Source organism: Pseudorca crassidens, chromosome 7 (assembly GCF_039906515.1).
Source record: "Pseudorca crassidens isolate mPseCra1 chromosome 7, mPseCra1.hap1, whole genome shotgun sequence".
Lineage (NCBI taxonomy): Eukaryota > Metazoa > Chordata > Mammalia > Artiodactyla > Delphinidae > Pseudorca > Pseudorca crassidens.
In genome coordinates this window covers 86,792,121-86,819,428 of record NC_090302.1, presented here as the reverse complement: position 1 = coordinate 86,819,428, position 27,308 = coordinate 86,792,121, and the positions used below count along the sequence as shown (strand labels likewise).

The 27,308-nt window shown below is 35.9% G+C and overlaps 1 protein-coding gene across 6 annotated transcripts in view; it reads right to left on the bottom strand.

Moving 5' to 3' along the window:
- The window catches only part of ERCC6L2 (ERCC excision repair 6 like 2), a 139,363-nt gene extending 134,649 nt beyond the window's left edge, over window positions 1–4,714 (bottom strand). For 3 of the 6 annotated variants that reach the window (XM_067744830.1, XM_067744828.1, XM_067744829.1), the window contains exon 1: window positions 4,251–4,703. In XM_067744830.1, the coding sequence (XP_067600931.1) occupies window positions 4,251–4,332 (82 nt within the window). In that variant the 5' untranslated portion in view covers window positions 4,333–4,703. Of the gene's footprint in view, window positions 1–4,250 lie in introns of all 6 variants that reach the window. The other 3 variants (XM_067744826.1, XM_067744827.1, XM_067744824.1) reach the window with 3 other exon arrangements.
- Window positions 4,715–27,308: the final 22,594 nt, after the last annotated feature.

Genomic DNA, 27,308 nt, shown 5'->3' with positions numbered 1-27,308 from the left:
AAAATGTTGCTTGAATCTGTATACAACTAATCAAGGGAATCTCCCAACTCAACTAGAGTGATATGTACCAGCTTTGTCACAGCTTTTTCCCTTCTAGGTTTTGAAGAGCCAAGGTTTTTAAAAAAGAGATGAATTCTAAGATCTCTTTCTGCTAAGATTCTATTATTCTTTGAAGAGTCTGACTTGTCTCTATGTACAAATTTATTCTGTGCTTAACTGTAGAGCTATTTTATTTTCTATTCAGAAAATAAAGCACTGTGAATGAGGAAGAGGGCCTCTACAGAGTATACTGTTGGTAGAGTTAAAAGGTACCAAATAGAGGAAATTAAGCAAAAATAATTTCCCAAATGGAATTTCTTATAGCAAGAATCCCAGAGGAATTGTATAGCTACAATTTTAAGGATACTAGGAATTATTTTTCTCACATATTTGTCATTGAGATCACATATCATTGGTAGTTTCCCAGGGACTTCCTATTGATGCTGAATCAGGCTTGTATAACATTCATGATTATAACTAGTACATCTATATTCTCTTCAGCAAGAAGAGCTCATTATACTATTCCTCATCAGTTGTTCCTCAAAAGTAAAACCATTATTCTAATTTTGATAAGGTTGTTTTTATATAACAATCAGCAAAAAAAATCTGTTCTCCCACTCTAATCTTTGCATCCAAACTGTTTGAGAATTGTTACATTATTCTAAAAGAGAAGAGTTTTAATGTGAAAATAAAACATTTATTCACTATACAGGGATAAAAAATAGGTTGATGGGCCCTATTTTCATAACAGTACTGTTTGAGCCTTAAAACCTACGTTAAGCCTTGCAACAATTCTTAATACATTATTTGTTTCACATGCTTTGTCTACCTATCCAGCAAACGCCTTCTAATTTTTAAAGACTTAATTCATTAATTTATTTATTATTCAACATATATGATTTAACACAATTATTTGCTAGAACTGTACCACACAGTTAAAATGAAGAAAACCAATGTCAAAAATGATAGTGATTAAACCTTGCTTAGAACTAGTCTTTCCAAATCTCATTAAAAGGCCATCATTGTCTAACCAACTTTTCAAGGTAGAAAACCTTTAGTCAGCCCTTATTCCTCTTTATATATTAGTCCCTACATCCTCTCCATCAGAATGTCCTGCTGGCTCTACCTAAAAAAAAAAAAAAAAAGCATCACTTTCCTCCATGCCACCATCACTTTAAAACAACTGTTGGTAAACTTTTTCTGTAGAGTCAGATTTTAGCTACTTGTTATTTTACATCTTGCAGGCTATACTGTCTCTTGCCCTTGTAACACAAAAGTAGTCACAGACACATAAACAAATGGGTATGGCTGTGCTCCAGTAAAACTTTATCTACAAAAAAACAAGTGTCAGGCTGAATTCGGCCTTGACTGTAATTTGCCAAACTTTGGCTTTCTCCTAAATTACTGCTACAAATTCCATTCTCTATCCTCCATTCTCTAAGCATTCTCTCTGCTGACACTATTTCCCTCTACAATCCATTTTCCACATAGCAGCAATAGTGACTATTTAAGAATATAAATTATTAGTAAATCTTTAATTTAAAATCTTTTAATAATGACCCACTGCACAAAGAATAAAGTCCAAGCTCCTTACTATGGCCTGTAAGACCCTGTATGATCTTCCCCTACTTACCTCTCCAACTTAATCTATCAATTTTTCCCTTGACTCAAGCATATTAAACAGGTCTTTTCTCAGGTGTTTTTATGTCATCGCCTCAGAGATTTTATCTCAGACCACCTTATTTAAAGTAGGGAACCCCACTATTCTGTACTATTTTATTGCCTCTATAGCACATATCACAATGTTTAATTATCACGTTTACTTTTTTTATCTGCCTCTCACTAGAGAATAGTATCTTTTCCAAGAAAATGTCTGTATTCTTCAAAATTTTATCCCCAGGACCAGCACACAGTAGGCATTCAATAAAAGAGCTGAATTTATTAACAAAAACACATCCTTGATCTCATAGAACCTTGACATCTAATGAGAAAGACAAATACTCAAAAGTTCACACACATGAAATTGCTATAAGTGCTTTGGCAGAACAAAGTGCTGTAAGAAAGAGGTACTGAGGAAACAGTTTAAAAAGTAAGGAGATCTAGGGGCTTCCCTGGTGGCGCAGTGGTTGAGAGTCCGCCTGCTAATGCAGGGGACACGGGTTCATGCCCCGGTCTGGAAAGATCCCACAGGCCGCGGAGCGGCTGGGCCCGTGAGCCATGGCCACTGAGCCTGCGCGTCCAGAGCCTATGCTCCGCAACGGGAGAGGCCACAACAGTGAGAGGCCCGCGTACTGCAAAAAAAATAATTAATTAATTAATTTAATTTAATTAAATAAAGTAAGGAAATCTAAGAAGAGAATATCAGAGGGCACATACAGCATGTGCAAAATCCTCATGGGCTTCACACAACAACTTACAGAAGTCTATTTGGTTCCTGAGTTTGGGTAATTTCTAGAACTAAATATTAATAGATTCAGTTAAGTTTGAGCAGGGCGGTTATCTCTCAGTATTCAAACTCCATAACAAATAGCTTAAATTAGGATGATTTCCTATTGGACTGAATAGGGGTAAGGCTCCTTATGATCTGGTCCCTGTGTTCCTCTTTAACTTCATTTCCTCCCTCTCTCCTGATTTCATTCCAAACTGGCCTCCTTGCTATTCCCCAATCATGGTAAGCATACTCCCACCTTAGGCTCCTGAGATTTCTGTTCCTTCCGCCAATGCTCCTCCTAAATACCAAAGTGACTGATTCTTTCACTTCATTCAGGGTTCTGTTCAAATGGCATCTCCTCAGAGGTATCTTCTCTGACCACCCAATCTAACATAGCCACTCTAACCCGCCACTCTCTCTTCCTTCACCCTGCTTGATACCATTTTCAGAGAAAAATATGAACTGTCTGTTATTGTTTATCTCAACTTAAATATAAGTTCCCCAGAGCAGGGACTTGTGTTCACTGCCATATTCTGGGCACCTAGGACAATGTTTGAAACTCAAATACTTATCAAATTAACAAATATTTATATATAGCTAACATTTTGAGGGCTTATGTGTGCCAGGCATGCAATTTAGATGTAGTAGTTCATTTGAGCCTCACAGCAACCCTTCATGTAAGTAATATTATTAGTTCCATTTTACAAATGGTGAAACAGATAAAGGTTAACCATGGTCACACAGCTAGAAAGTGGCAGAGCCTGGATTTGAACCAAGCTATCTGAACTTGTAACTACAATGCTATACCAGTTCACACGTGAATGAACAATTCCTTGGAACTGAGTAGCCCTGCCCCTTTTAAATGAGGTATGAGCATTCCAGTTACTATAATCTCCACTCAGCAGCTTCATCCATTTATTTCACCTGCCAGGTTTCTATAGGTATTTATATTTGTGGTCCCTGAGTTATAGTGTCATCAATTCCTAGCCGTCAGAGCTGAGGCTTGTTACTTAAACGTCTCTGAACTTTAGTTCTGAATCCCTCATCTATTTAATGAGATCAGTATCTTCCTCAAAGGAAAACATGTACGTAAACAATTAGCATATTTCTGGGCACGAAACAAGCACTCAATATCTGGTAGCTTTTGTTATGTCACTATTAATAATGAAAGCTATTAATTTAGGGTCAAGAAGCCATCCCAGATGACTTGTGGCAGATAACCATACCCTCCTTAAACCCTCTCTTGGTGACCCATTAAAGGTGATCCTGACTCAGTACATCATATATTAAGCTCTTTGTGTAATAAACTGAACGAAATATCTCAACCTTTATTCACCTACTTAATAACAAATCTACCATTCACTAAGAACTGAGGCATACAAGAACAGAGAATAAAAATGCCAAACATTTACTTAGAGTTTACTATGAGCCAGACACTGGGTCACATAAATGCTTTGCTTAACACCATCTCATTTAATAATCACAAGAACTCACTCAGCAAAGATAGCAGTTTTACAGACGAGGAAACCACCCAAAGTTGCTCAGCAAATGACTGTCAGAGCCAGCACTAGATCCCAAGGCAGTCTGGCTTCAGAGTGCAGGTTCTCAACTCTGAATCACAAAGAACTGTCCCAGCCCTAGAGGTGGTTCACAATCTCCAGCTGTCACTCACAGGAGCCGCAGGGTAAAACCGCAACCCCAAGGGAACTGGCAGGAACAGGTCCAACCCTACGCAGTAAAGACAGTTGTCTGGGGAGAGAGGAGAGCTCGGAGCTTATACCTTTGCTGTTGGTTTCCGCGAGGGGCTTCGGGACAGAGAGATCCATCTGGCCAGGGGGAAGGGCCTGGCAGCCTGGTTGCATTTAACACCTGACAGGCGGCGGAGGACCGCCAGGAGGAGGCTGGCGGGCGGACGGCGGCCAACTCCACCTGCCGCCGCCCTCTGTACATAGCCCCCCGCCCCCGAAGCCCGACGTCACGGGACGAGAGGGAGCAAAGGTGGAGCCTGACGGGGTCCAGGGAGAAGGGCCGGTTGCGTTCGAGACAGCGGCAGAGCCGGAGGGCGCTGTGGAAGCTGGCAAGGCGGCGCTCACCTAATCGTCTGGGGCTCCGCCGCCGGGGGAGGACAACAAGCAGGCAGGTCGACCCCCTAACCTCCCTCTCAGTAATAGGCTTCGCTCTGGGGCCCACCACAACTTCCAGCCCTGACTCGGAAAATCCCGCGAGAACTGGCCCCCAAACTGTTTTCGGGATCTCACGAGAACAAAAGCTTGGTTGACATGGGCGGAGCGATCTTCCGGCCGTCTTTCCTCTAGGAAACCGGTAACACAAAGAACCGCGATAGTTGCAAGTATCGCGAAGTTTCATATCGCCTGCTAGCCTGCAGCGGCTCTTGCGGTTGCGGAGGGAGGGAGAAAGATGCTCGTGGGCGTGGGCCTGCAGTGGGTCTTTTAAGGACCGGTAAGGAGGGTGACGGCCTGGCAGGAGACCGTCGTCCCCGCGATCGTATCTTGTGGCTTATATTAGGCGCTTGGTTCCATCGTCGAGTTGCCGGACGCCCAGGGACTTTAGGAGGCGAGCGGTTCCCGCTTGGAGTGCCGCCTCAGCCGTGTGGACACCGACGGCTCAGGACACCCAGAGGAGGCATATCTTCTTAGGTCATATACTAAAATATAGTAAGTTATAAATAACTTTTCTGAGTACAGAACCTGCAACACATGCCCTAAGTAGAAGGCAAAGGTAAAGATACTATGAAAACTTGAAAGTGTTTTTTCGTGTACCATGCCAAGTTACCAGTGGTTTGTATAACACGTTATGGGTAAACACTAAGCAAACCATCAGGCTGTTTTGGTAAGCATCTTCAGGGCAGCATACCACTCAGGAATTAATGAATACTGCTCATCTAATACTTTTCCAGACGTTGTATGTAGATTAATCCAGAAATGCTTCCTCACATGTTAAAATGTTTTTGTATGCTGTAGGATATTTCATTGAAGTAGATTAGCCCGCATGGGCCTATATTAGTTTCCTATGGCTGCTGTAACAAATTACCAAAAACTTAATGGCTTAAAACAGCATATAAGTGTTATCTTATAGTTCTGTAAGTCAGAAGCCCTACATTGGTCTCATTAGGCTAAAATCAAAGTGTCAGCTGGGTTGCCTTCTTTTCTGGAGGCTCTGCAGAGTATGTTTCCTCGCCTTTTCCAGCTTCTAGAGGCTATACACATTGCTTGGCTCATGGACACCCTTCTGTCTTCAAAGCCAGCAATGTTGCATCCCCCTGACCTTTCCATAGTCACATCTCCCTTTAATTGCAGCAGGGAAAGACTATTTGATTTTAAGGGCTCACATGATAAGATTGGGTCCACCAATAATCCAGGATAATCCTCCCATATCAAGGTCTATACCCTTTTTCACATCAACAAAGTCCCTTTGCCATATAAAGTAACATATTCATGGGTTCCAAGGATTAGCATGTGAATATCTTTGGTGGATCATTATTCTGCCTACCACAGGGTCTTAATAAGAAAAACTATATGGCTATTTGCTCTGTAAATAGGTATCCATTGTTTGACAGATACTAAAAATTAGCGTGTTTTCATAAAATGCTTCATCTAGAATAGCACTTGTTTCTGTTTACCAGCAGGTAAAAATTTTGTATGGAAGAGAAACATCTAATTCATCCATTATGTTGGTCCTCACACGTGGTTAAGAGGTTAAGTCATTTAACCCCACTGCTTCAGTGTCCTCACCCATGACAGATTAATAATAGGGTTATTGTAAAAATTAAATAAAATAAATAAAACACCTAAAACAATACCTAGTCACAGTAAGGATTTAGTATTGCAATATACTCTTGTTATCAATAGAATGCATCCACTTGAAAGTTGAATTCTGCATAGCCATTTCTTCAATTTAATATTTTGGCTAATAGTTGATAGCACATTAGTTAGATTAGAATTTTAGACTAGATTCTAACTTAAACACCATGGATTATAAGGTATATTTTCTAGGTGCAGCTGAAAAAAAACTCATTGTAATTGTTACTCTTGATTTTAACATGCATCTTGATATTGGAAATTCTAAAATGTAGGGAAAAATCTTCTCGGAATTGGAATTGATGAAATATATCTGTTTTACTTAAATTCTGTTCACATTGTCCTTAAAATCAATAGCAATTGGAAATAACAGTCAAGCTTACTTTTTTTTTCTGCAACTATCAGAGAAGAAATTTTATTTTTTTCCCCTATTGAAATGACTAGTTGTGTAATGTTGTCTTATTTTTTAATGTTGTCTAATTTTTCCAGAGGTCCACCGATTTAAGATGTTCATTTCTAAAGAGCTGACCTCTAAATAGGAGTGATTAGACAAATCACATAGAAGTAAATATTGATTTAAATGAAAGAGATCATCTGGGTGATGGAATACTCTTGTGACTAACAGAAGTGAAGGGAGCCTCAATTTCTGAGTGTTTCTTATTTAATCTCACCACCATGGTTATGATACGTGGTGAAGCAAAATAATCATGACATAAAATATGTTTTAGTGACTTACATGCCTCACAAAATTAGACATCCTGAAACATTCCTTCCCCCATTTAACAGTAGCTTTTGTCTGAGCCCATTAGAGTGACATCCTTGTCTAGGTGCTGATATTGTAAGCATCCAACACTGTAAAACTGCACTGCAAAGTGAAATTGAAAGCCTTGCAAGATATTCAGGAATTACCAGAAGTCAATAAAAATGATATTGGATAACTAAGTTGGATGCAAAAACATTGGCAAAGTATGATCTAGTAAAGTTAAGCCTGTAAAATCTACAAAAAGAGAAAAAACACAGATGATGATAGCATGGGCATTTCAAAAGAGTATTACTTGATTATCAAAGAGGCCCTTGAGAAAGAGGATTAAACCTTTTAATATTTTACAAAACAGTAGTCTTTATATTCACACTGCAGAAGTCAAATATGAATCTATCTGTGGTTCATAGACCTCCAAAATTGTGAGTTAATCCAGCAAAAAGGCTCAAGAAAAAAATAAGTATGTGTCTTAGTCCATTTCGGTTGCTATGACAAAATTCCACAGACTGGGTAGCTGTAGATAAACAGCAGAAATTTATTTCTCACAGTTCTGGAGGCTGGAAAGTCCAAGATCAATGTGTCAGCATGGTAGCATTCTGGTGAAGGTCCTCGTCCAGTTCATAGCTGGCCCTTTCTTGCTGTGTCCTCACATGGTGGAATGGGCTAGAGAGCTCTGTGGTATCTCTTTTTTTTTTTTTTTTTTTTTTTTTGCGGTACTCGGGCCTCTCACTGCTGTGGCCTCTCCCGCCGTGGAGCACAGGCTCCGGACGCGCAGGCTCAGCGGCCATGGCTCACGGGCCCAGCCGCTCCGCTGCATGTGGGATCTTCCCGGACCGGGACACGAACCCGCGTCCCCTGCATCGGCAGGCGGACTCCCAACCACTGCGCCACCAGGGAAGCCCGGTATCTCTTTTTTAAGAGCATTAATCCTCTTAATGAGGGCTCCATCTCATGAACTAATCACCTCCCAAAGACCTCACCTTCTAAAACCATCACAATGGGCATTAGAATTTCAACATATGAGTTTTGAGGGGACACAATCATTCAGACCATAGAAGTATGAAAACATAAGACAACATAAGAAATTGAGTCTCAGAGTTTTAGTTAGCTGATTTTAGGTTGTAGCATTTCTCCCCTGATACAGTTTCCCAGCCATTGTATCAAGCAGAAGAAAGGAAGAACAGATGAGGGCAGGGTAGAGGTGATAGAAATAGATGTGTCCTTGTTTGCCATTAAGTAACCTAAACCTTAAAGTTTAATAGTCAATGTTATGCAACAGTGTGAATATACTTAATACTACTGAACTGTAGACTTTAAAATGTTGAAGAAGGTAAATTTCATGTAATATATATTCTTTTACTCTCATTAAAAAACAAAACAAGGGCTCCCGTGGTGGCGCAGTGGTTGAGAGTCCGCCTGCCGATGCAGGGGACATGGGTTCATGCCCCGGTCTGGGAAGATCCCACATGCCATGGAGTGGCTGGGCCCGTGAGCCATGGCCGCTGAGCCTGCGCATCCGGAGCCTGTGCTCCGCAACAGGAGAGGCCACAACAGTGAGAGGCCCGCGTACCACAAAAAAAAAAAAAAACTTGGGTCAACAAAAGGACAATTTGATTCTTGAGTCAGGTGTAGTGAAAGATATATAGTGAATGGCAGGTTAGTGTTAGGAATGTGATGAGCATTATTACCTCTTGAACCTTTACCAATGTTGTTTTTACTTCATAGACTCATTATATATTAGAACTTGAAGAAATTTAAAGGGATTCCTTGATCCTGCGCTTTAATTTAAAGACAAGAAAATAGTTTTGAGAAATGTTAGGTTATTTGCGCCTGGTCACAAATAGCAAATAAAATCAGGACTAGAACATGATTCCTGATACTCATTGCAATATGATAGGTATACAAAAATATTTCACAGAAGATACTTTTAGATTTGAAAAATTAAATCCTGTGATTCAATTTCATGTAATATTTCATATCACATGTCACATAGTAAGCCTAACAAATCAGCAACAAAACACGAGGAACTGCAGGTTGAAATAATTTTATAAAAATACTCAAAATGCATAGCAGACCTTGCAAAAACAAGTATGTAAAATACTCATAGGCCAAAAGTAAGGAGGGAGGGCTTCCCTGGTGGCGCAGTGGTTGAGAGTCCGCCTGCCGATGCAGGGGACACGGGTTCATGCCCCGGTCTGGGAAGATCCCACATGCTGCAGAGCAGCTGGGCCCGTGAGTCATGGCCGCTGAGCCTGCGTGTCCGGAGCCTGTGCTTCACAACGGGAGAGGCCACAACAGTGAGAGGCCTGCGTACAGCAAAAAAAAAAAAAAAAAAAAAAGGAGGGAAGTGAAAGCTAGCTTATTTAGCTGGCACTTATGCCACTGCTGTCCTGGAAGCATTTGCCCATCTCAGTTACCAAAAGGTCTGAGGTTTAACAGTTTTGTGGGGACAGAAGACATGGTCTTAAGCTCTCATAAGATCCCAAATTGGAACTGAGGCTCTCATTTGAAATCAGAAACCTTGAAAGGTAACATCCTCAGTGAAACAGTGGGCTAGAAGAAAACTCTGGAGAGGAGAAAACAGGGAGGATGAAGAAGAGAGACTTGTTTTTCTTGGCATGGGCTCTTTGGACAGTGTGTGTGTGTGTGCGCGCTTGTGTGTATTTCCTCTGACATTTTGAAACCACAGCCATGCCCCCAAATGGATTACAATTTGAATTCACATAATCTGCATGATCTAGGAAACCCCAAGCCACGATAATAGCATAATGTAGTGCCAGTTTAATTACATCCAGGTTGGGAGAAAGAAAATAGTATATCCTTTCTAAAAGAAAACACGTTAAAACAAAGACCCCTCAAAATTCTCAGAGATAAAGCCCTATAAAACAGTTCACAGTCCCCAAACTGCAAAACACAAAAATGAGCCATCATGAACAAAAGCCAGTAGGAAAAACATGCAACAAAGATAGACCCTTAGTAGTTTCAGTTATTAGAAGTATTAGATAAAAGTTTGTGTGTGTGTGTATAGATAAAATACGTACTGATATTTTTAAAAAATGAAACTGAGAACATGAGAAAGAGAAAAGACACAGTCAAAAAACAGCAAATAGATTTTTTTAAAAGGATTAGAACTTATGGAAATGAATTTTAATTATTGAAATTAAAAACTCAATAGTAAGCTAAATGGCAGATTAAACACACCATAATATACCATACAACACGGGGAACTATATTCAGTATCTTGTAATAACCTATAATAGAAAAGAATCTGAACTGACTTTGCTGTACACCTGAAACATTGTAAATCAACTATAGTTCAAAAAAAAAATTAAAAAAATAAAAGCAGAATGGACATATCCCCCCTCCCAAAAAAAAGAAAGAAAAGAAAAGAAAAAACCCTGATATATAATTCATGACCTGTAAGATCTAAAGAAATGACCCCAAATGCAGGACAAAATGTCAAGTAGAGGGAAAGTACAAAAGAAAGGTTAAGAAAAATGGAGGCTAGAATTGGATTTCCAGAAGTAATGAATAGAGAGAATGAGGAAAGAAAATTTTCAAAGAAATGATAACTGAAATCCTCAGATTCAGGAAGCACAATAAATTGGGTGCAATATTAAAAATATATTTTTTTAATGTGTGCCAGTAGTTGCACACATTGAAGAAAAATTACAAAAGAAAGTAACAGAGTCTTGAAAGCAGCCATTAGAAAAGACAGATTACCTATAGAATAGAATGACAATTTAACTGATAACACTAGACTTCTCAATATTAGAAAGGAAGCCAGGAGACAATGGGATAGTAACTTCAAAGTGCAAAAAGAAAATAACTGTCAACCTAGAACTTCATAGTCTGCTACACTATGGTGAGTGCAAAATAAGAATATTTTCCAACAAAATCAAAAGCCTAAAACCAGTGGACTCTCACTATAAGATCTTTTAAGTATTTTGAACTCAGAAAACAGATCTGAAATATAAGAAGAATGATTAGCCTAAAAAAATTAGCAAACAACCATTAACTGTGTAAAACTATAGTAATGATGTAATTTAAATATATAAAAAATAAAGGAAAATTAAAATGCTGGACAAAAAACTTGAAAATGTGTCTAAGGTGTTTAAGATGTTTCTGTTGGAAAAGAGGAGAGTAGAGATACTGATGATTTTTTTTTTTTTTTTTTGCGGTATGTGGGCCTCTCACTGCTGTGGCCTCTCCTGTTGCGGAGCACAGGCTCTGGACACGCAGGCTCAGGGGCCATGGCTCACCTGATGATTTTTACTAAGTGAAATATTCACATTAAATGTCAGGGTATATGTAATGAAATATTAAAGGAACATATAAGTTCTTAATAAAAAAGTGGATAATCAATATAAAGCAGGAAAGGAGAAAAATAAAGCAAAAGCATGATTAATAGCTCAAAATAATAAAAATTGATCCATATATTTTAGTAAAAGCAATAAATGTATTTAAAAGATTAATTTTCCTGGTAAAAGGTACTTTCTGATTGGATAAAAACTAAATCCAGCTGTATGTCAGTTACAATACATACTCCTAAAAAAAGTAAAGACAAGGCTGAAAGTAAAGTAAAAAGATATAATAGAGAAATAGTGGAGGGAAAAAACAGAATAGCTCAGAATATTAATATCAGACAATACAAGCTTTAATGTGAAAAGCCTTAAGGACAAAGAAATTAGCCACAGAAATTATAAAAGGCATAGTTTACCAAGGAGATAAAAAAAGGATCTCTACTTATAACCACCTACCAATAGTCTCAAATATACAAAAGTTGTCAGAATTTCAAGGAGTAACTGGTAAGGCCATGAACATTGTAGAAATTTTTAATATTCTTCACAGTAATTGTCAGATTAAAAAGAAAGTAGAATCAGGGCTTCCCTGGTGGCGCAGTGGTTGAGAGTCCGACTGCCGATGTAGGGGACATGGGGTCGTGCCCCGGTCCGGGAGGATCCCATGTGCCGTGGAGCGGCTGGGCCCGTGAGCCATGGCCGCTGGGCCTGCGCGTCCGGAGCCTGTGCTCCGCAATGGGAGAGGCCACAGCAGTGAGAGGCCCGCGTACTGCAAAAAAAAAAAAAAAAAAGTAGAATCAAGCCACACAATTAACTGTCTTGATCTAATGGACATATATAGAGTACTCTGTTTTATTATTAGAGAATAAACATCTTCACAAGCACATAGGGAACATTTATAAAAATTGACTATAAACTATGTCATAAAACAAGTCTCAACAGCTTTCCATCAGTCTGCTTCAGACAGATCATGTTCTCTAGTCCCATGAATTAAGTCAGAAATCAATATTTCAAAAATATTTTTAAAAGATGATATATTTGGAAATTTAAAAACACTTCTAAACTTATGGGTCAGAGAAAAAAATCATGATGGAAATTAGATAATAAATATGTAATAATTAAAAGGAACAAGTTATAAGACTTCTTCAGCTGAGGCCCTAAAATGACAAACCTCACATTTAATGTGAGATAGTCTTCCATATAAGATTTCCAAAGGAAGTCAACAACAGATTTTATGATCCTAATTCCTCATCTGCATTGAGTATATGAAAGTGTTGGATGGAAGGGATTAGAGGATGAGTATGGGAGGTTAGAGGAAGAGAAGAAAATGTTTTTCATAGAGCTATTGCAGAGCTAAGTTCCACACCTCAAGACAAGCAAAAGGAGCTTCAGAGGAATCACTTGGAATATTTAATATGCATCCCTTGGAATTTTTGGAGTATGATGGACTATTTGACTCAAACCTTAAGAATCTGAAGGGCAAGTGCTGTGGCTGGCTAACTGCTCTGAAGTTGAGTAAGAAAGTTTAATGTGTTTGGGGCCACCTTACTCCCAGAGTTTATTGTGACAAAAGGATGCACATTTCCTCAAGATGTGGATCTTAGGTGAGAGAAAGCCAGCAGAGACTTCAAGATGACCCCAAAAGGGAACCTGGGACAGCTGGATACATAGGGATAAAACAGTGACCCTGAAGAATACAGGAAAGCACCCTATGAAAGACATCCAAGGAAGGCCTCTGCACTCTCATGGCAGTACTGATTTAAAAGACCTTTCCTGTTTCTTAATTTTTCTCCTTTTCCCAAACAATTCTGGAAAAGTCAGGAGCAGCCTAGTAAGTATGACGGAAAGGCAGAAACATATATAAAAGTAGTTATCACCCCTACTTTTTCCACTGCAACAACTCACCTGAAGCATGTGTAAGCTCTGCTAGCAGAAGAACTTTAAGTTTAAATGAGTATTGAATTCTGAATTTTAAAATTACAGTGGACCTATTAACTATCAAACCAAGACTTTTTGCTTATTTGTCTAGTGGCTAGAAGTGACCACAGGATTTTTTATTATTGAGAGAGACCAGAAGATTCCTGTGATTTCTCTGTACCCTTCCTTTCAAGGGTATGGAGAAAAACTAGCCCTCAGAGTGGGTTTGAATGAGCAGTGTAACAAATAAGTGAACTTATATTCTGATTTCCTCTCAGGAGTCTTGCTGTTTCAGTATCCATTAGAACTCAATAATAATAGAAATACTGCATATCAAAGCTTATGAGAAATTCATACTTAGGGGCACACCATCAAGAAGACCAACATACACACTTGTGGGAGTCCCAGAGGAGAGAGAGAAAGAGACAGAATAGTTGAAGAAATAATGGCTGAAAATTGTTCCAAATTTTGTGAAAGACATGAATAGAAACACCCAGGAAGCTCAACAAACTCCAAATAAGATGAATGCAAAGAGGCCCGTACCAAGACACATTATAATTAAACTTTCAAAAGCCAGTGCCAAAGAGAGAATCTTGAAAGCAACAAGAGAGAAGCAAATCATCACATACAAAGGATGCTCAAAATTATCAGTATATTTCTCATCAGAAACTTTGGAGGCCAGAAGAGAATTAGCTGGTATATTCAAAGTGCTAAAAGGAAAAACTGTCAACCAAAGAGCCTATATCTGCCAAAACTGCCCTTCAGAAGTGAAGGGAGAAGTTAAGACAATGCCAGAGAAACAAAAGCTAAGTGAGTTCGTGACCACTAGACCTGCCCTGCATTAAGTGCTCAAGGGATTCCTGTATAGTGAAATGAAAGGACACTAGACAGCAACTTGAAGCTCTATAGAAAAATATACACTGAAAACTACAGAAAATTCCTGAAAAAAATTAAAGAAGAAAAATAAATGGAAACACATCCCAAGTTCATGGATTAGAAAATTTAATATTGTTAAGATTTAGTACTACCCAAAGCAATCTACAGATTCAATGAAACCCTTAGAAGAGTCCCAATGATTTTTTTTGCAGAAATAGATAAACCCATCCTAAAATTCAGATGAAATCTCAAGCACCCAGAATATCCAAAAATAATTTGGAAAAAGGAGAAGAAACCTGGAGGACTCACACGTCCTGATTTCAAAACTTATTACAAAGCTACAGTAATCAAAACTGTTTTGTACTAGCACAAAGACAGACATAGATCAATGGAGTAGAATAGAGAGCCCAGAAATATACCCTCCCATATATGGTCAAATGATTTTCAACAAGAGAGCCAAGACCATTCAATGGGGAAAAGACAGTCTTTTCAACAAATGGTGCTGGGAAACTGGATATTCACATGCAAAGAATGAAGTTGGACCCTTACCGAACACCAAAATGGATCAAGGACCCAAACGTAATACCTAATATAATAAAATTCTTAGAAGAAAACAGAACAAAACTTCACAACATTGGACTTGGCAGTAATTTCTTGGATATGAAAGATGTATGAATGGCCAAATAAGCACATAAAAAGGATGCTCAACATCACTAATCATTAGGGAAATGCAAATCAAAACTAAAATAGGTACCACATCACAACTATTAGGAACACATATCAAAAAAATAACTTGTTGGAGAGGATGTGGAGAAATGTCACCCTTGAGCACTGTTGGTGGGAATGTAAAATGATACAGTCACTGTGGAAAACAGTATGACAGTTCCTCAGAAAATTTAAAATGGAATTACTTTACCATTTGATCCAGCAATTCCACTTCTGGGTATATACCCAAAAGAATTGAGAGTAGGGTCTCAAAGAAATATTTGTACACCCAAGTTCACGGCAGCAGAGTGGACAATAACTAAAATGTGGAAGTAGTCCAAGTGTTCATTGATCAATGAATGGATAAGCAAAACATGGTATATACAAATAATGAAATAGTCCACCTTAAAAAAGAAGGAAATTCTGCAATATGCTACAATATTAATGCACCTTGAGGACATTATGCTAAGTGAAATAAGACAGTTACAAAAAGACAAATACTATATGATTCCACTTATATGAGGTACTTAGTGTAGTCAAAATCATAAAGACAGAAAGTGTTAATGATGGTTGCCAGGGGCTGGGTGGAAGGGAGAATGGGGAGTTATTGTTTAATAGATACAGAGTTTCAGTTTTATAAGATGAAAAGAGTTATGGGGATGGATAGTGGTGATGCTTGCACAACAATAGGAATGTATTTAATACCACTGAACTGTACACTTTAAATGGTTAAGATGATAAATTTTATGTGTATTTTACCACATTAAGATAAAAAAACTATTATTTAAAAACTATGAGAATTCACATAAAAATAAGAGAATATGCAGATAATATTTTAGAATAAGAGAATTCAAATACAAGTGCAGTTTATAAAAATCAACTGCATTCCTATACACTAGCAACACAAAATAGGAAACATAATTTTTAAAATATACTATTTATAGTATCAACTAAAAATATATAAGAACAGTTAATAATTATCTTTTAAAATGTATGCAAGATAGTTGTAGAAGGAATAATAAACTTTATTGGAAACATACATGGAAAAGAGATACACTATGTTCATGGTATAAAAATTTAATATGATAAAGATGTATCTTTCCCCAAAATTAATCTATAGATTCAACGAAATTCACTATCAAATTACTGGCAGAGCTTTTTCCTGTGGACCTTGACAAGGGGATATAAAGAAAAAGTATAAAGTGCCAAGAATATCAAGACAGTTTTGACAAGATACCAAAAGGAAAGGAGGAACAGTTCAATAAGTAATTGTTCAAAACTGGAACAATTGAGTTTTCACAGGGGAGAGAAGTGGAGTTCAATTTGTGTCCAATGTTATACATAAAATTAAATTAAATTCCAAGTAAATGAAAAACCAAATGTAAAATGAAAAACTTTAAAATTTTTAGGAAGTTTTAAATTTAGAAAGAAAGGAAAAAAAAACCCACCAACCCAACAAATTCTTTTCACATATTCAAAATTTCTGGTCAGCCCAGCACAGCTATCAAACACCAAATGAGTTGTAAAGTAATAGAATGATAAACGAAGTGGTATAATTATACCATTTGTACAACTATGTACAAGGCAGTTGCCTTACTAGACATGCCTTTATTCTAACTCTTCAGACAACTAGAACAGTATTTTATTGTTTACATGTAAAAATTTGCATATTAATGATGCATATATAGTTATATTTGAAGTATTTCTTTTAGCATACTTTTATTTAACATAAAAATTTAATTATATCGTATATGATTAGCTTATTCTGAAAACAATCAGCATAAAACTAGTATATCCATGTAAGAACATGCTACTCAACTTTATCATTATAAAAACAAAATAAGTTGTTTAAAACTTAAATGTAAATCGATAGGCTAGTATTGCTTTAAATAAATGCAACAATTACAGGCTTAATTGCAATGATATTGCAAAACTAACTTTTAAAAACTAAATTGAATACAATTTTAGATAAAATATTGAAAAACAATACTTGGACTTAATCCATATGTTCCTTCCCTCATATTTATCCAAAAGTGTGGTAGCATAAAAAATTAACTAATATAAGTATCATAGAAAGACTTTTTGCACAACTAAAAAACTACTAATGAAGATGTATTTTTCCAAGGAATTAAGTAAACTCCAAAAATTCATTACATATTCATAATGCGATTCTCTTTTCCACAAAAGATTCTAGTCAACATAATGGGAATTACTTTTAAATAACATTTAGATAGTGCAAAAAATGTAGATTTGCCTTTACTAAGCAGGATAGAAACATTAAATATCTGAATCACTTAAAAATTTTAGGGTGAAAGATGTTTTCAATCCTTACCATGGGCTCCCCAAATGGTTTTCAGATTACATGATCTGTAGTGTCCATTTCAAGTCTAAAATTCTGTGTAACTTCTGTTAAAGGTAATTTTTCCTCAAGTTATTTTAGCCCACATGGCCTCATTGTTGGTGACTTTACCTGCCTTTTCATTGCTTAAATTCTTCAAACAAGGCAACTGTTTCAAAAGGGAAGATATATAGACATGGTTTAAAATGTTAAAGTTCAGATTTTAAAGTATGCCTATATACTTTGTAAAGATCGTTGCCAAAGTTTTAATTTTCAAATATGTTCCCAGATGGAATGATACCTTAGGAACCATGAAACAACAGTAAAAGGGAATTCTGTGGTCATTGCAGGATGTGCAGACTTGAATAGAGGTTTATTCTGAAAGCAAATATTTTATTATACTTCCTTTATGAGAATCATTTTTATCACCTTGCTCTACATTCATCAATATATTCTAATGAAATAGCATGGGCTAGGAGTAACTTGAGGAACTAGTTAAGACAGTGAAATATGAAAAGCATGTAAAAGTTAAATGAGTTTTTTTTTGTTTGTTTTGTTTTGTTTTGTTTTGTTGTGGTACGCAGGCCTCTCACTGTTGTGACCTCTCCCGTTGCGGAGCAACAGGCTCCGGACACGCAGCCTCAGCGGCCATGGCTCACGGGCCCAGCCGCTCCGCCACATGTGGGATCTTCCCGGACCGGGGCACGAACCCATGTCCCCTGCATCGGCAGGCGGACTCTCAACCACTGCGCCACCAGGGAAGCCCAAATGAGTTTATTTTTAAACTGATTACTATTATTTAAAATATAAGGCAACTCTGCTCTGTCCAATTTATGCATATATTATTTGACATACTGGTTGAAATATCACATACCACTTTCGTACCTACTGTGCAAAATCCAAATAATTCATATTTTCAAGTCTGTTAAAACCTTCTCAAATTTCTGTAATTCATTCAAGTTCTGTAGAAAAACATAGGCTTTTTTTTTTACTGTTAGTTATTTATACAGTTCAGTGTTACAGATTCTAAATATCTAAAACCCTGCAAGAATTCCACCATCCAAAGCATATTCTTAAGATCTTTTTGCATTTATCACTGTTGTCACAATAATGTCTTTTGTGGCTGTGAATTACCATTAGACTTTCTATATTCACAACCATGAGAATACCTGTCTTTTCTTTTTCTATCAACCTTTTTATTATTTTTCTTCAGGAAAGATTATATCTGTTTCTAAATCTGTGACAACTTTCAAATGTATAGGACTGTTAAAAGTGGACATTACTGATATTATTTTATTTTTATTTATTTTTTAACATCTTTATTAGAGTATAATTGCTTTACAATGGTGTGTTAGTTTTTGCTTTATAAACATGTGAATCAGCTCTACGTATAGATATATCCCCATATCCCCTCCCTCTTGTGCCTCCCTCCCACCCTCCCTATCCCACCCCTCTAGGTGGTCACAAAGCATGGAGCTGATCTTCCTGTGCTATGCAGCTGCTTCCCACTATCTATCTGTTTTACATTTGGTAGTGTATATATGTCAATGCCACTCTCTTACTTTGTCCCAGCTTACCCTTTCCCCTCCCTGTGTCCTCAAGTCCATTCTCTACGTCTGCATCTTACTGCTATTATTTTAGATGGTAGTTAAGAGAAGCAGAGAATATGATGGTGGGGGCTCACACATGGTTGTTATCATTAGAAAAAAATCATACCACTAAGCATAATAAGCTTAGAACCATAGCAAAGATGATTTAAGAAAGAATGTCCCCCATTCTCTCTTCCATTCTGTTTTTTTTTAACTTAGCATTCATTGATATAAGTAAATATTCTCTTTTTATTTATTGAGATGTAATTGACATACAACATTATATTAGTTTCATGTGTATGACAAAATAAATCGATATTTGTACATATTGAGAAACAATCACCACAGTAAGTCCAGATAACATCCATCACCATATAAAGTTACAAATTTTTTTTCTTGTGCTAAGAACTTTTAAGGTCTCTTCTCTTAGCAACTTCTAAATATATACAATGGTATTATCAACTATAGCTACGATGCTGTACATTAAATCCTAAGTGGATATTCTTGAGGGAAAAAAAGAAGACTACCACTTCTTTCCACTTTTAAGTATTTAAATTATCATAAAGTGGTACATATCACTAGTCTAAAGAAGTGCAGTACAAATCTTGTCATATACAGTATTCCTTCAAAAACAGGTTGTCCCTCCAAGTTGGTCACAGTTTAGTAGGGGAGGAAGGGCTGTAGACCAAGTACAGTGTGATAAGTGACATGTACAAAGGGCTGCTGCATTTATGATTGAGACTTCTATCTTTCAGGCTCCAGATTTGTGTAGAAGCCAGTCATAATTTGCATGGTCCTTTTCCTGACTATGTATTTCTTATATTTCATATAATCCATAGATCATTTAATGGAACTAATTCAGTTTACTGTTAAATTCTATTAAATGTCTATTTCTTACATTTCTGCCATAAAAATTCCCTAGCTATTGAGATAAATTACAGAAGAAATATTAATAAATTTTATAGAATCTTAGGAAAATTGGCAGTTCCCTTAGTATCTATCCATTTAGTCATTCATTCATTCATTCAACAAATGTTTATTTAGCACACCTGTCATATGCCAGGAACCCTGCTTGGCACTGAAGGTAAAGCCAAGAACCAGAAAGACATGACCCCTGCCCTCATAAAACTCAAAGTCAATAACATGCCCAAAATTAATAGTTTAAAACATGGAGATTACATAGACTCTCACACAGTTAAATAAGACAGATTGCTGTTATTTGGATAATTTTCATACTTTGCCTCATTTTAGTAAAATTTAAGAATATCAAAAATAAAGAAAAACTTCCAGAGTGAAAGAACAGATCACTCACATATGACCAGGCAATATACTCATTTTAGACATTTCAAAAACTTCTGTAAAAAGATAACTGAGTTATACTTTTTAGTATTGTAGGGGAGACAAATTTCTGAAGCTAGAATTTTGCACTTATCCAGATCATCATTTAAATATGAGAGTACAATAAAAAATCATCCCGCCATTTAAGGCCTCAGAAACATTGCCACACACAGACTCTTAAAAAAAAAAAAAAAAAAAAAAAGCTCTTTGCTACAATAATAGTAGAGGACTTTAATAGCCCACTTTCAATAATGGGTAGAAGAACTAGACAGAAGGTCAGTAAAGAAAGCATGGACTTGAATAACGCTATAGACAAATTGGACCTAACAGACATATACAGAACTCTCCTTACAGCATAATATACATTTTTCTGAAATGCAGAAGGAGCATTCTCCAGGATAGACCATATGTTAAGGCCACAAAACAGTCTTAATAAAGTTTAAATGATTGAAAACATACCAAGTGTCTTTTCTAATCACTGTGGAATGAAACTAGAAATCAACTGTACAAGGTAAACTAGAAAATTCATAAATATATAAATATTAACACACGAATATGTCAAAGAAGAAATCACAAGGGAAATTAAAAATGTCTTGAGAAAAATAAAAATGAAAATACAGCATATTTAAACTTACGTGATGCAGCAAAAGTAATGCCAAGTGGAAAGTTTATAATTGTAAAGACTTACATTAGAGAATATAGGTCTCAAATCAACAACCTAACTTTACAACTTAAGGAACTAGAAAAAGAAGGACAAACAAATCCAAAGCCAGCAAAAGGAAATAAAGATTAGAGCAAAAATAAATAGAGAATATAAAAATGATAGAGAAAATGAAACCAAGAGTTCTTCAAAAAGATCAACAAAAATGACAAACCTTTAGTTATATTGACCAAGAAAAAGAATACTGAAATAACTAAAATCAGAAATAAGAAAGGGGGCATTACTATTGATTTATAGAAATAAATAGAATTATAAAAGTGTATCAATAATTGTACACCAACAAATTGGATAACCTAGATGAAATGGACAAATTCATAGAAACATATAACCTAGCAAGACTGAATCATGAAGAAGTAGAACATCTGAATAGACCTATAACCAGTAAGGAGATTGAATCAGTAATTAAAAATGTCAATAAACAAAAGTCTGGACAAGATGGCTTCACTGGTGAATTCTACCAAATATTTAAAGAAGAATTAAATCCTTCTGAAATACTTCCAAAAACTTGAAGAGAAAGGAACACTTCCTAGCTCATTTTAGGCCTGCATTATCCTGATATCAGACTCAGACAAGAAAAGTACCAACATTGTTCCTTATGAATATGAATGTGAAAGTCCTCAACCAGATATTAGCAAACAGAAGTTGGCAGCATAGTAAAATGATTATACACCATGACTAAGTGGGATTTATTCTTGGAATTCAAGGATGGTTCAACATACAAAAATCAATCAATGTAATACACCACATTAAGAGAATGAAAGACAGACCAAAAAACAAATGAAACATGATTATCTCAGTTGATTCAGAGAAAACATTTGACAAGATTCAACACACTTTCATGATAAAAACAATAAACCTGGAATAGAAGGAAATTACTTCAGCATAATAAAGCCTATTTATGGAAAACCCACAGCTAACATCATACTCAATGATGGAAGCCTGAACATTCTTCCTCTAAGATCAGGAACAAGACTAAGATGCCTGCTTTCACCACTTCTATTCAACATAGTTCTGGAAATCTTAGAGCAATAAGGCAAGAAAAAGAAGTAAAAGGCATCCAAACTGGAAAAGAAGAAGTAAAATTATCTCTGTTTGCAGATGATATGATCTTGTATATAAAAAACCCTAACAACTACACACACACAAGCTGTTAGAACAAATAAATGAATTCAGCAAAGTAGCAAGATACAAGTCAACATGCAAAAATCAGTTGCATTTCCACACACTAGCAATGAACAATCTGAAAACAGTCCATTTCAAAAATGGGCAAAGGACCTGAATAGATGTTTCTCCAAAGACAATGTGTGAATGGCCAATAATCACATGAAAAGATGCACAATGTCACACATCATAGGGAAATGCAAGTCAAAACCTCACTTTACACCCATTAGGATGGCTATTGTAAACAAAAAACAGGCAAAAAAAACCCCACAACACACACACAGAAAGCATCAAGTGTTAGTGAGAATGTGAAGAATTTGGAACCCTTGTGCATTGGTAGGAAGAATGTTGATGTAAAATGGTGCAGCTGCTAAGTAAAATGGTATGTCAGTTACTCAAAAAGTTAAATGTAGAATTATCATATGATTATAGGATTAGCATAGATCCAGCAATTCTACTTCCAGTTATACACCCAAAATAATTGAAAGCAAGGACTTGAACAGATATTTTACACTCATGTTCATAGCGACATTATTCAAATAATGAAAGATGGAAGCCACCCAAGTGTCCATCAATGGATAAACAAAATGTGGTATATACATACAATTGAATACCATTCAGCCTTAAAAAGGAAGGAAATTCTGACACATGCTACAACATGGATGAACTTTGAAGACATTATGCTAAGTGAAATAAGCCAAACACAAAAGGACAAATACTATATGATTTCAGTCACATGAGGTACCTAGAGTAGCCAAATCCATAAAGACAGAAAGTAGAATGGCCATTGCCAAGGATTAGAGAGAGGAGGGAATGGAGACTTACTTTTAATGGAGTTTCAGTTGGGAAGATGAAACAAGTTTCTGAGACAGAGAGTTGTGATGGTTGCACAACAATGTGAGTGTACTTACACTACTGCACTGTATACTTAAAAATGGTTACAATGGTAAGTTTTATGTTATGTGTATTTTACCACAATTTAAAATAGTTAAAACTGTAAATTTTATGCCTTGTATATTTTACCACAATTAAAAAATACATGAAAACTTCTAGAACTCTAATAGAAATAAATTCAGTATGATATTATAGAAATAGGGGAAGAAAGAGTGGGCAAAAAACTTTTAAAAATTATTGTTGTCTAAAAATGTGAGGACAAAAAATAAAGAATAATAAGGGAAAAATGACAGAAAATGGAGAAAAACACATTTACAATTGAATTTCCAAAACTGAAATTCTAGATGATGTGAACCAAAACACTTCAGGGAGAAACTAAAAAGAGATGAGAGAATTCTGAATCATTTTTATTGTTTGAGGAAAGATATTGATAAACTTGGGAAATAGAAAAATATGAAAAAGTGTAACAATCAGTCTTAATAAGTTAGGGATAACCCATTAAAAGAATAAAACTGGAATGTAAATCTCAATTTTTGATATTTGAAGATATTTGAACAAATTTTTATCTATGTGAAAGAAAGAATAGGAAGAAGAAAAAGCAGCAGCATAGCAAAGGGAAATATGAAATGCAGAAATAAATCTGATATAACAGTAATTACAGTAAATACAAATGTTAATCATATTGGATAACAAAACAATATACTAAATGTAAAAATAAGAGATTTAAAACAAAAAGATACAGAAAGATGGAAATTTAAATCATTAATAAAACATACTGAAATATAAACAACAGTAAAAAGGGCTAGAGTACCAATCTTAATATCTATCAAAAGAGAATTCAAGGAAAAATATTATAAAAGCCAAAGAGCAATATTATATATGGATATTATAACAACTCAAGAAGGTAAAACAAATCAGGAAGTTCAGCAAAGATGCTGGGTACGAGATCAGTTTTTAAAAGTCAGTCAACAGTTCTCTATACCAGAAATGATCATCTAGAACAGGGGTCCCCAACCCCAGGACTTGGACCAGTATCGTTGCTCGGCCTGTTGGGAACCAGGCTGCACAGCAGGAGGTGAGTGGCAGGCAAGCGAGCAAAGCTTCATCTGCTGCTCCCCATCACTCCCCATGGCTCGCATTACCACCTGAACCATCCCCACCCCCCACAGAAAAATTGTCTTCCACAAAACCAGTCCCTAGTGCCAAAAAGTCTGGGGACCGCTGATCTAGAAAACACGATAGGAAATACAGAGCAGTAAAAAAACTATGAAGTGCCTAGTAATAAACTTTTAAAATAATATGCAAGACATCTATGGAGAAAGTTTTAAAACCCAATTACAGGACATAAAGATCTAAATAATTAGAGAAATAGATTATCCTCATGGATAAGATAATTTAACATTCTGAAATATATTGAATATATTAAATGCCTGTATTCATGGGATCATTTTAAAGAATATTCAACTTGTAGCAAGTGAGGACATAGGCAGTCTAGGGTTCTTATGGCCATTTTTTTCTAGTCTAGTCTTTTAAAATAAATGTTTATTAAGGAATTTGTCTTTAAGTTCTTTGTATTTGCAGTTCCTTCAGCCTGTACTATTATTTCCCTAGATATTCTCGTGGCTCATTCATCCAAAGTAGGGACCGTGGATCCATATATGACTTTATGAGCATTACTCCTTTTCTTGGCTACTTGCCAGGGGATGGATACCAGATCTAGACCACTGAGATCTACTAAGGAAAGAAAGGGAGAGGAGGTACAGTTGGGACTTTATAGCACTTATCATTACCAGATGTCACATTTTATGTATTTTATGTGTTCATTATTCACCTCCCTTAAGCACAGTGAGGGCAGCGACTTTTTGTTATTGATGCTCTCTGTTATGGGCACAACATTAAAAAAAAATTCCTGGACATAGTAGGCACTCAATAAGTACTTGTTAAATGAATTAATTGAATACAAGAATAATTTGTTCCTAGTGGGCAAATATATTCAAGAAGACTATCAGCTAAAATTAAGATTGGAAAATTGGTAAATTAACTTTTAATAAATTTTCAGAACATTAGCCTCCTCTTCCAGATACCGTACCTCAAGGGCTTACCAGCTCTCTAATTCTCAACTAAAATGACTAATTAAATGGATGAAAAATCTCCTTTTCTGGCTTTAATTCTTTTCTGTATTATACATAATGATTCTCTGATGCAAGGTGCTGTACATTTTACTGTGTCTTTTTGTAATTGAATTTGTGCCCTCTGGGCCAGAAATATGTCTGCTATTTATAAAAGTTTAATTTCTCCCCAATGTCTAGTTAAAAGGTGAATCTTAAAAAGACTAAAGTGTTGCCCTAAAGCAAATACCGTGCATAGTCAAATCAAACATAAATAAACATTCCACTTTTATGTTCTTTTGAGAAGAGCTTAAAGAACTAACTTCTAAATTGTAATAGATTTGTAATTAGTTTAATTTGCAGTCACTGAAACATTCAGACATTGGTTTTCCAGATATTCATAGTTTGGATTAAAAATTTCACAGTTTTTTATAGACTATTTTACTTCATGATACTCATTACACGTTATAGAAATAGCATACAGATTTCCCTCACACTTCATTGGTACACTAAAGAATTTAGTTTTTATAAAAAGCATTCATTCTAATATATTCATAATATATATTATTATTCTAGAAGCAGACAACCAGTTGTTTAGTTCTAAGATTTTAACTGCATATTAATACAGTTTAACTGCATATTAATACATTTAATATTAAGTTAAAATCAAAAAACAGATAATACTAAGAAAAACTGATGGCACACTGACAGGAAAAGAATAATTTTTAGTGTAGTATACTACATTCTAAATGAAAATGTTTGGATGAGAATGCAAAGAGGTTGAATATGAATAGTATGATTCAACTGGTAAATGTGCAGTGTATGTTTTGCTAAGAAATCATAAAGCACAGGAGAGTGGTCTCTCTAAATGTATTACATTTTATGAAATTAGAAAGACTAGTTTATTGGATAAGGCCAAGTCTTATGTATATGTGATGATAAAAAAGATCAACATAAGTGAGTGTAGCTAGATCAAATGTTTAAGATGGACTTAAAGGACTCAACTGAGTTCACAGGAAATACACAGGATAGATGAACAAGTTAAATGGCACTATGAAAAAATAAACAGATTTGGAACGTAGAACATTATACAAAAAAACTGGCCTGCACACTTTAAAAGTCCAATGCCAAAGAAAAGAAAATGTGTGTGTGTTGAGGGCGGGGAGTGCTGGGGAGAGCACTGTTCTAATTAAAAGAGACTAAGGAGACACACACAAACCAGCTATATAATATATGACATAAAATGTATTTGCAGAACAAATGAAGACATTTGCATGTGGTCTGGGTATTAGATAATATTATAGAATTAATGTTAATTTTCTTGGGGGTGTTAATGATGTGATTCTGTAGTGGAATGCTGTTTTAAGGGGATGCAGCTAAAATCTTTAGGGAAGAATATCATCAAGTCTGCACTTTGAAACGGATTCAGCAAACACACACATACACACACACACAGGCACGCACACAAGCTTATATGGAAAAATATTAACAATTGTTGAATCAAGATGGTACGTGTATGAGTGATAGGAGTGTTTGTTGTATTTTTCTTCCAAATTTTCTATATGCTTGAAAAATATTCATAGTAAAAAGTTGGAAAAACAAAAGCTATTTAAGCATTTATACTAAAAGACAGAACTTTTTAAAAAGAATCCAAAGGAATTCTCTATTAAAGATACAGAGCTAAGCTCAAAAATGAACTAGCACTCTTTACAAAGAATGCCATTAACCTGTTACTGAATAAGTGCCAAGAAAATAATGGTAATCATCCTTAAGACAGAGGCAGCTGGCATCACAGTACCAGTTATCTGCTTTTCTAACTATGTATTCTCTCAGGATAAATATGGATGCGAACGGCCTAGAGCACTGCACAACTTGAAGCTCGTAGAGGTCAGTATATTTTTAATTATTTTCAGTATCACAGACATCCACCTTCACATAAATTTTAGATAGGCATTTGATGAAATTCTGACCTCATGTAAAATCTAACAATTTTTGTAAGTAGAATGGCTAAGTAAATAGTTTACCATTTAGCTAACATAGCACAAGAATTAGTTGAATTTACCTGAGTAAGTATGGATTTCACTGAAGTTGTGTCTTGGCATCTCTGTAATACTGCATTAATCGCAAAGCTTCCCAGAAGATGCTGCTTTTTTTACAGCCCAGGCTGGAGAAACAAACTTAGTAGCAAATTGGTTTATCTGTTAAATATAAAAGTGAAATATTGAGCTGAAGAAATATCTGTTAGTGTTGTGCAATGGTGATAAAAATTACTCCCTTAATATCTGGCACTGACATTTGTTTATACAATAGTA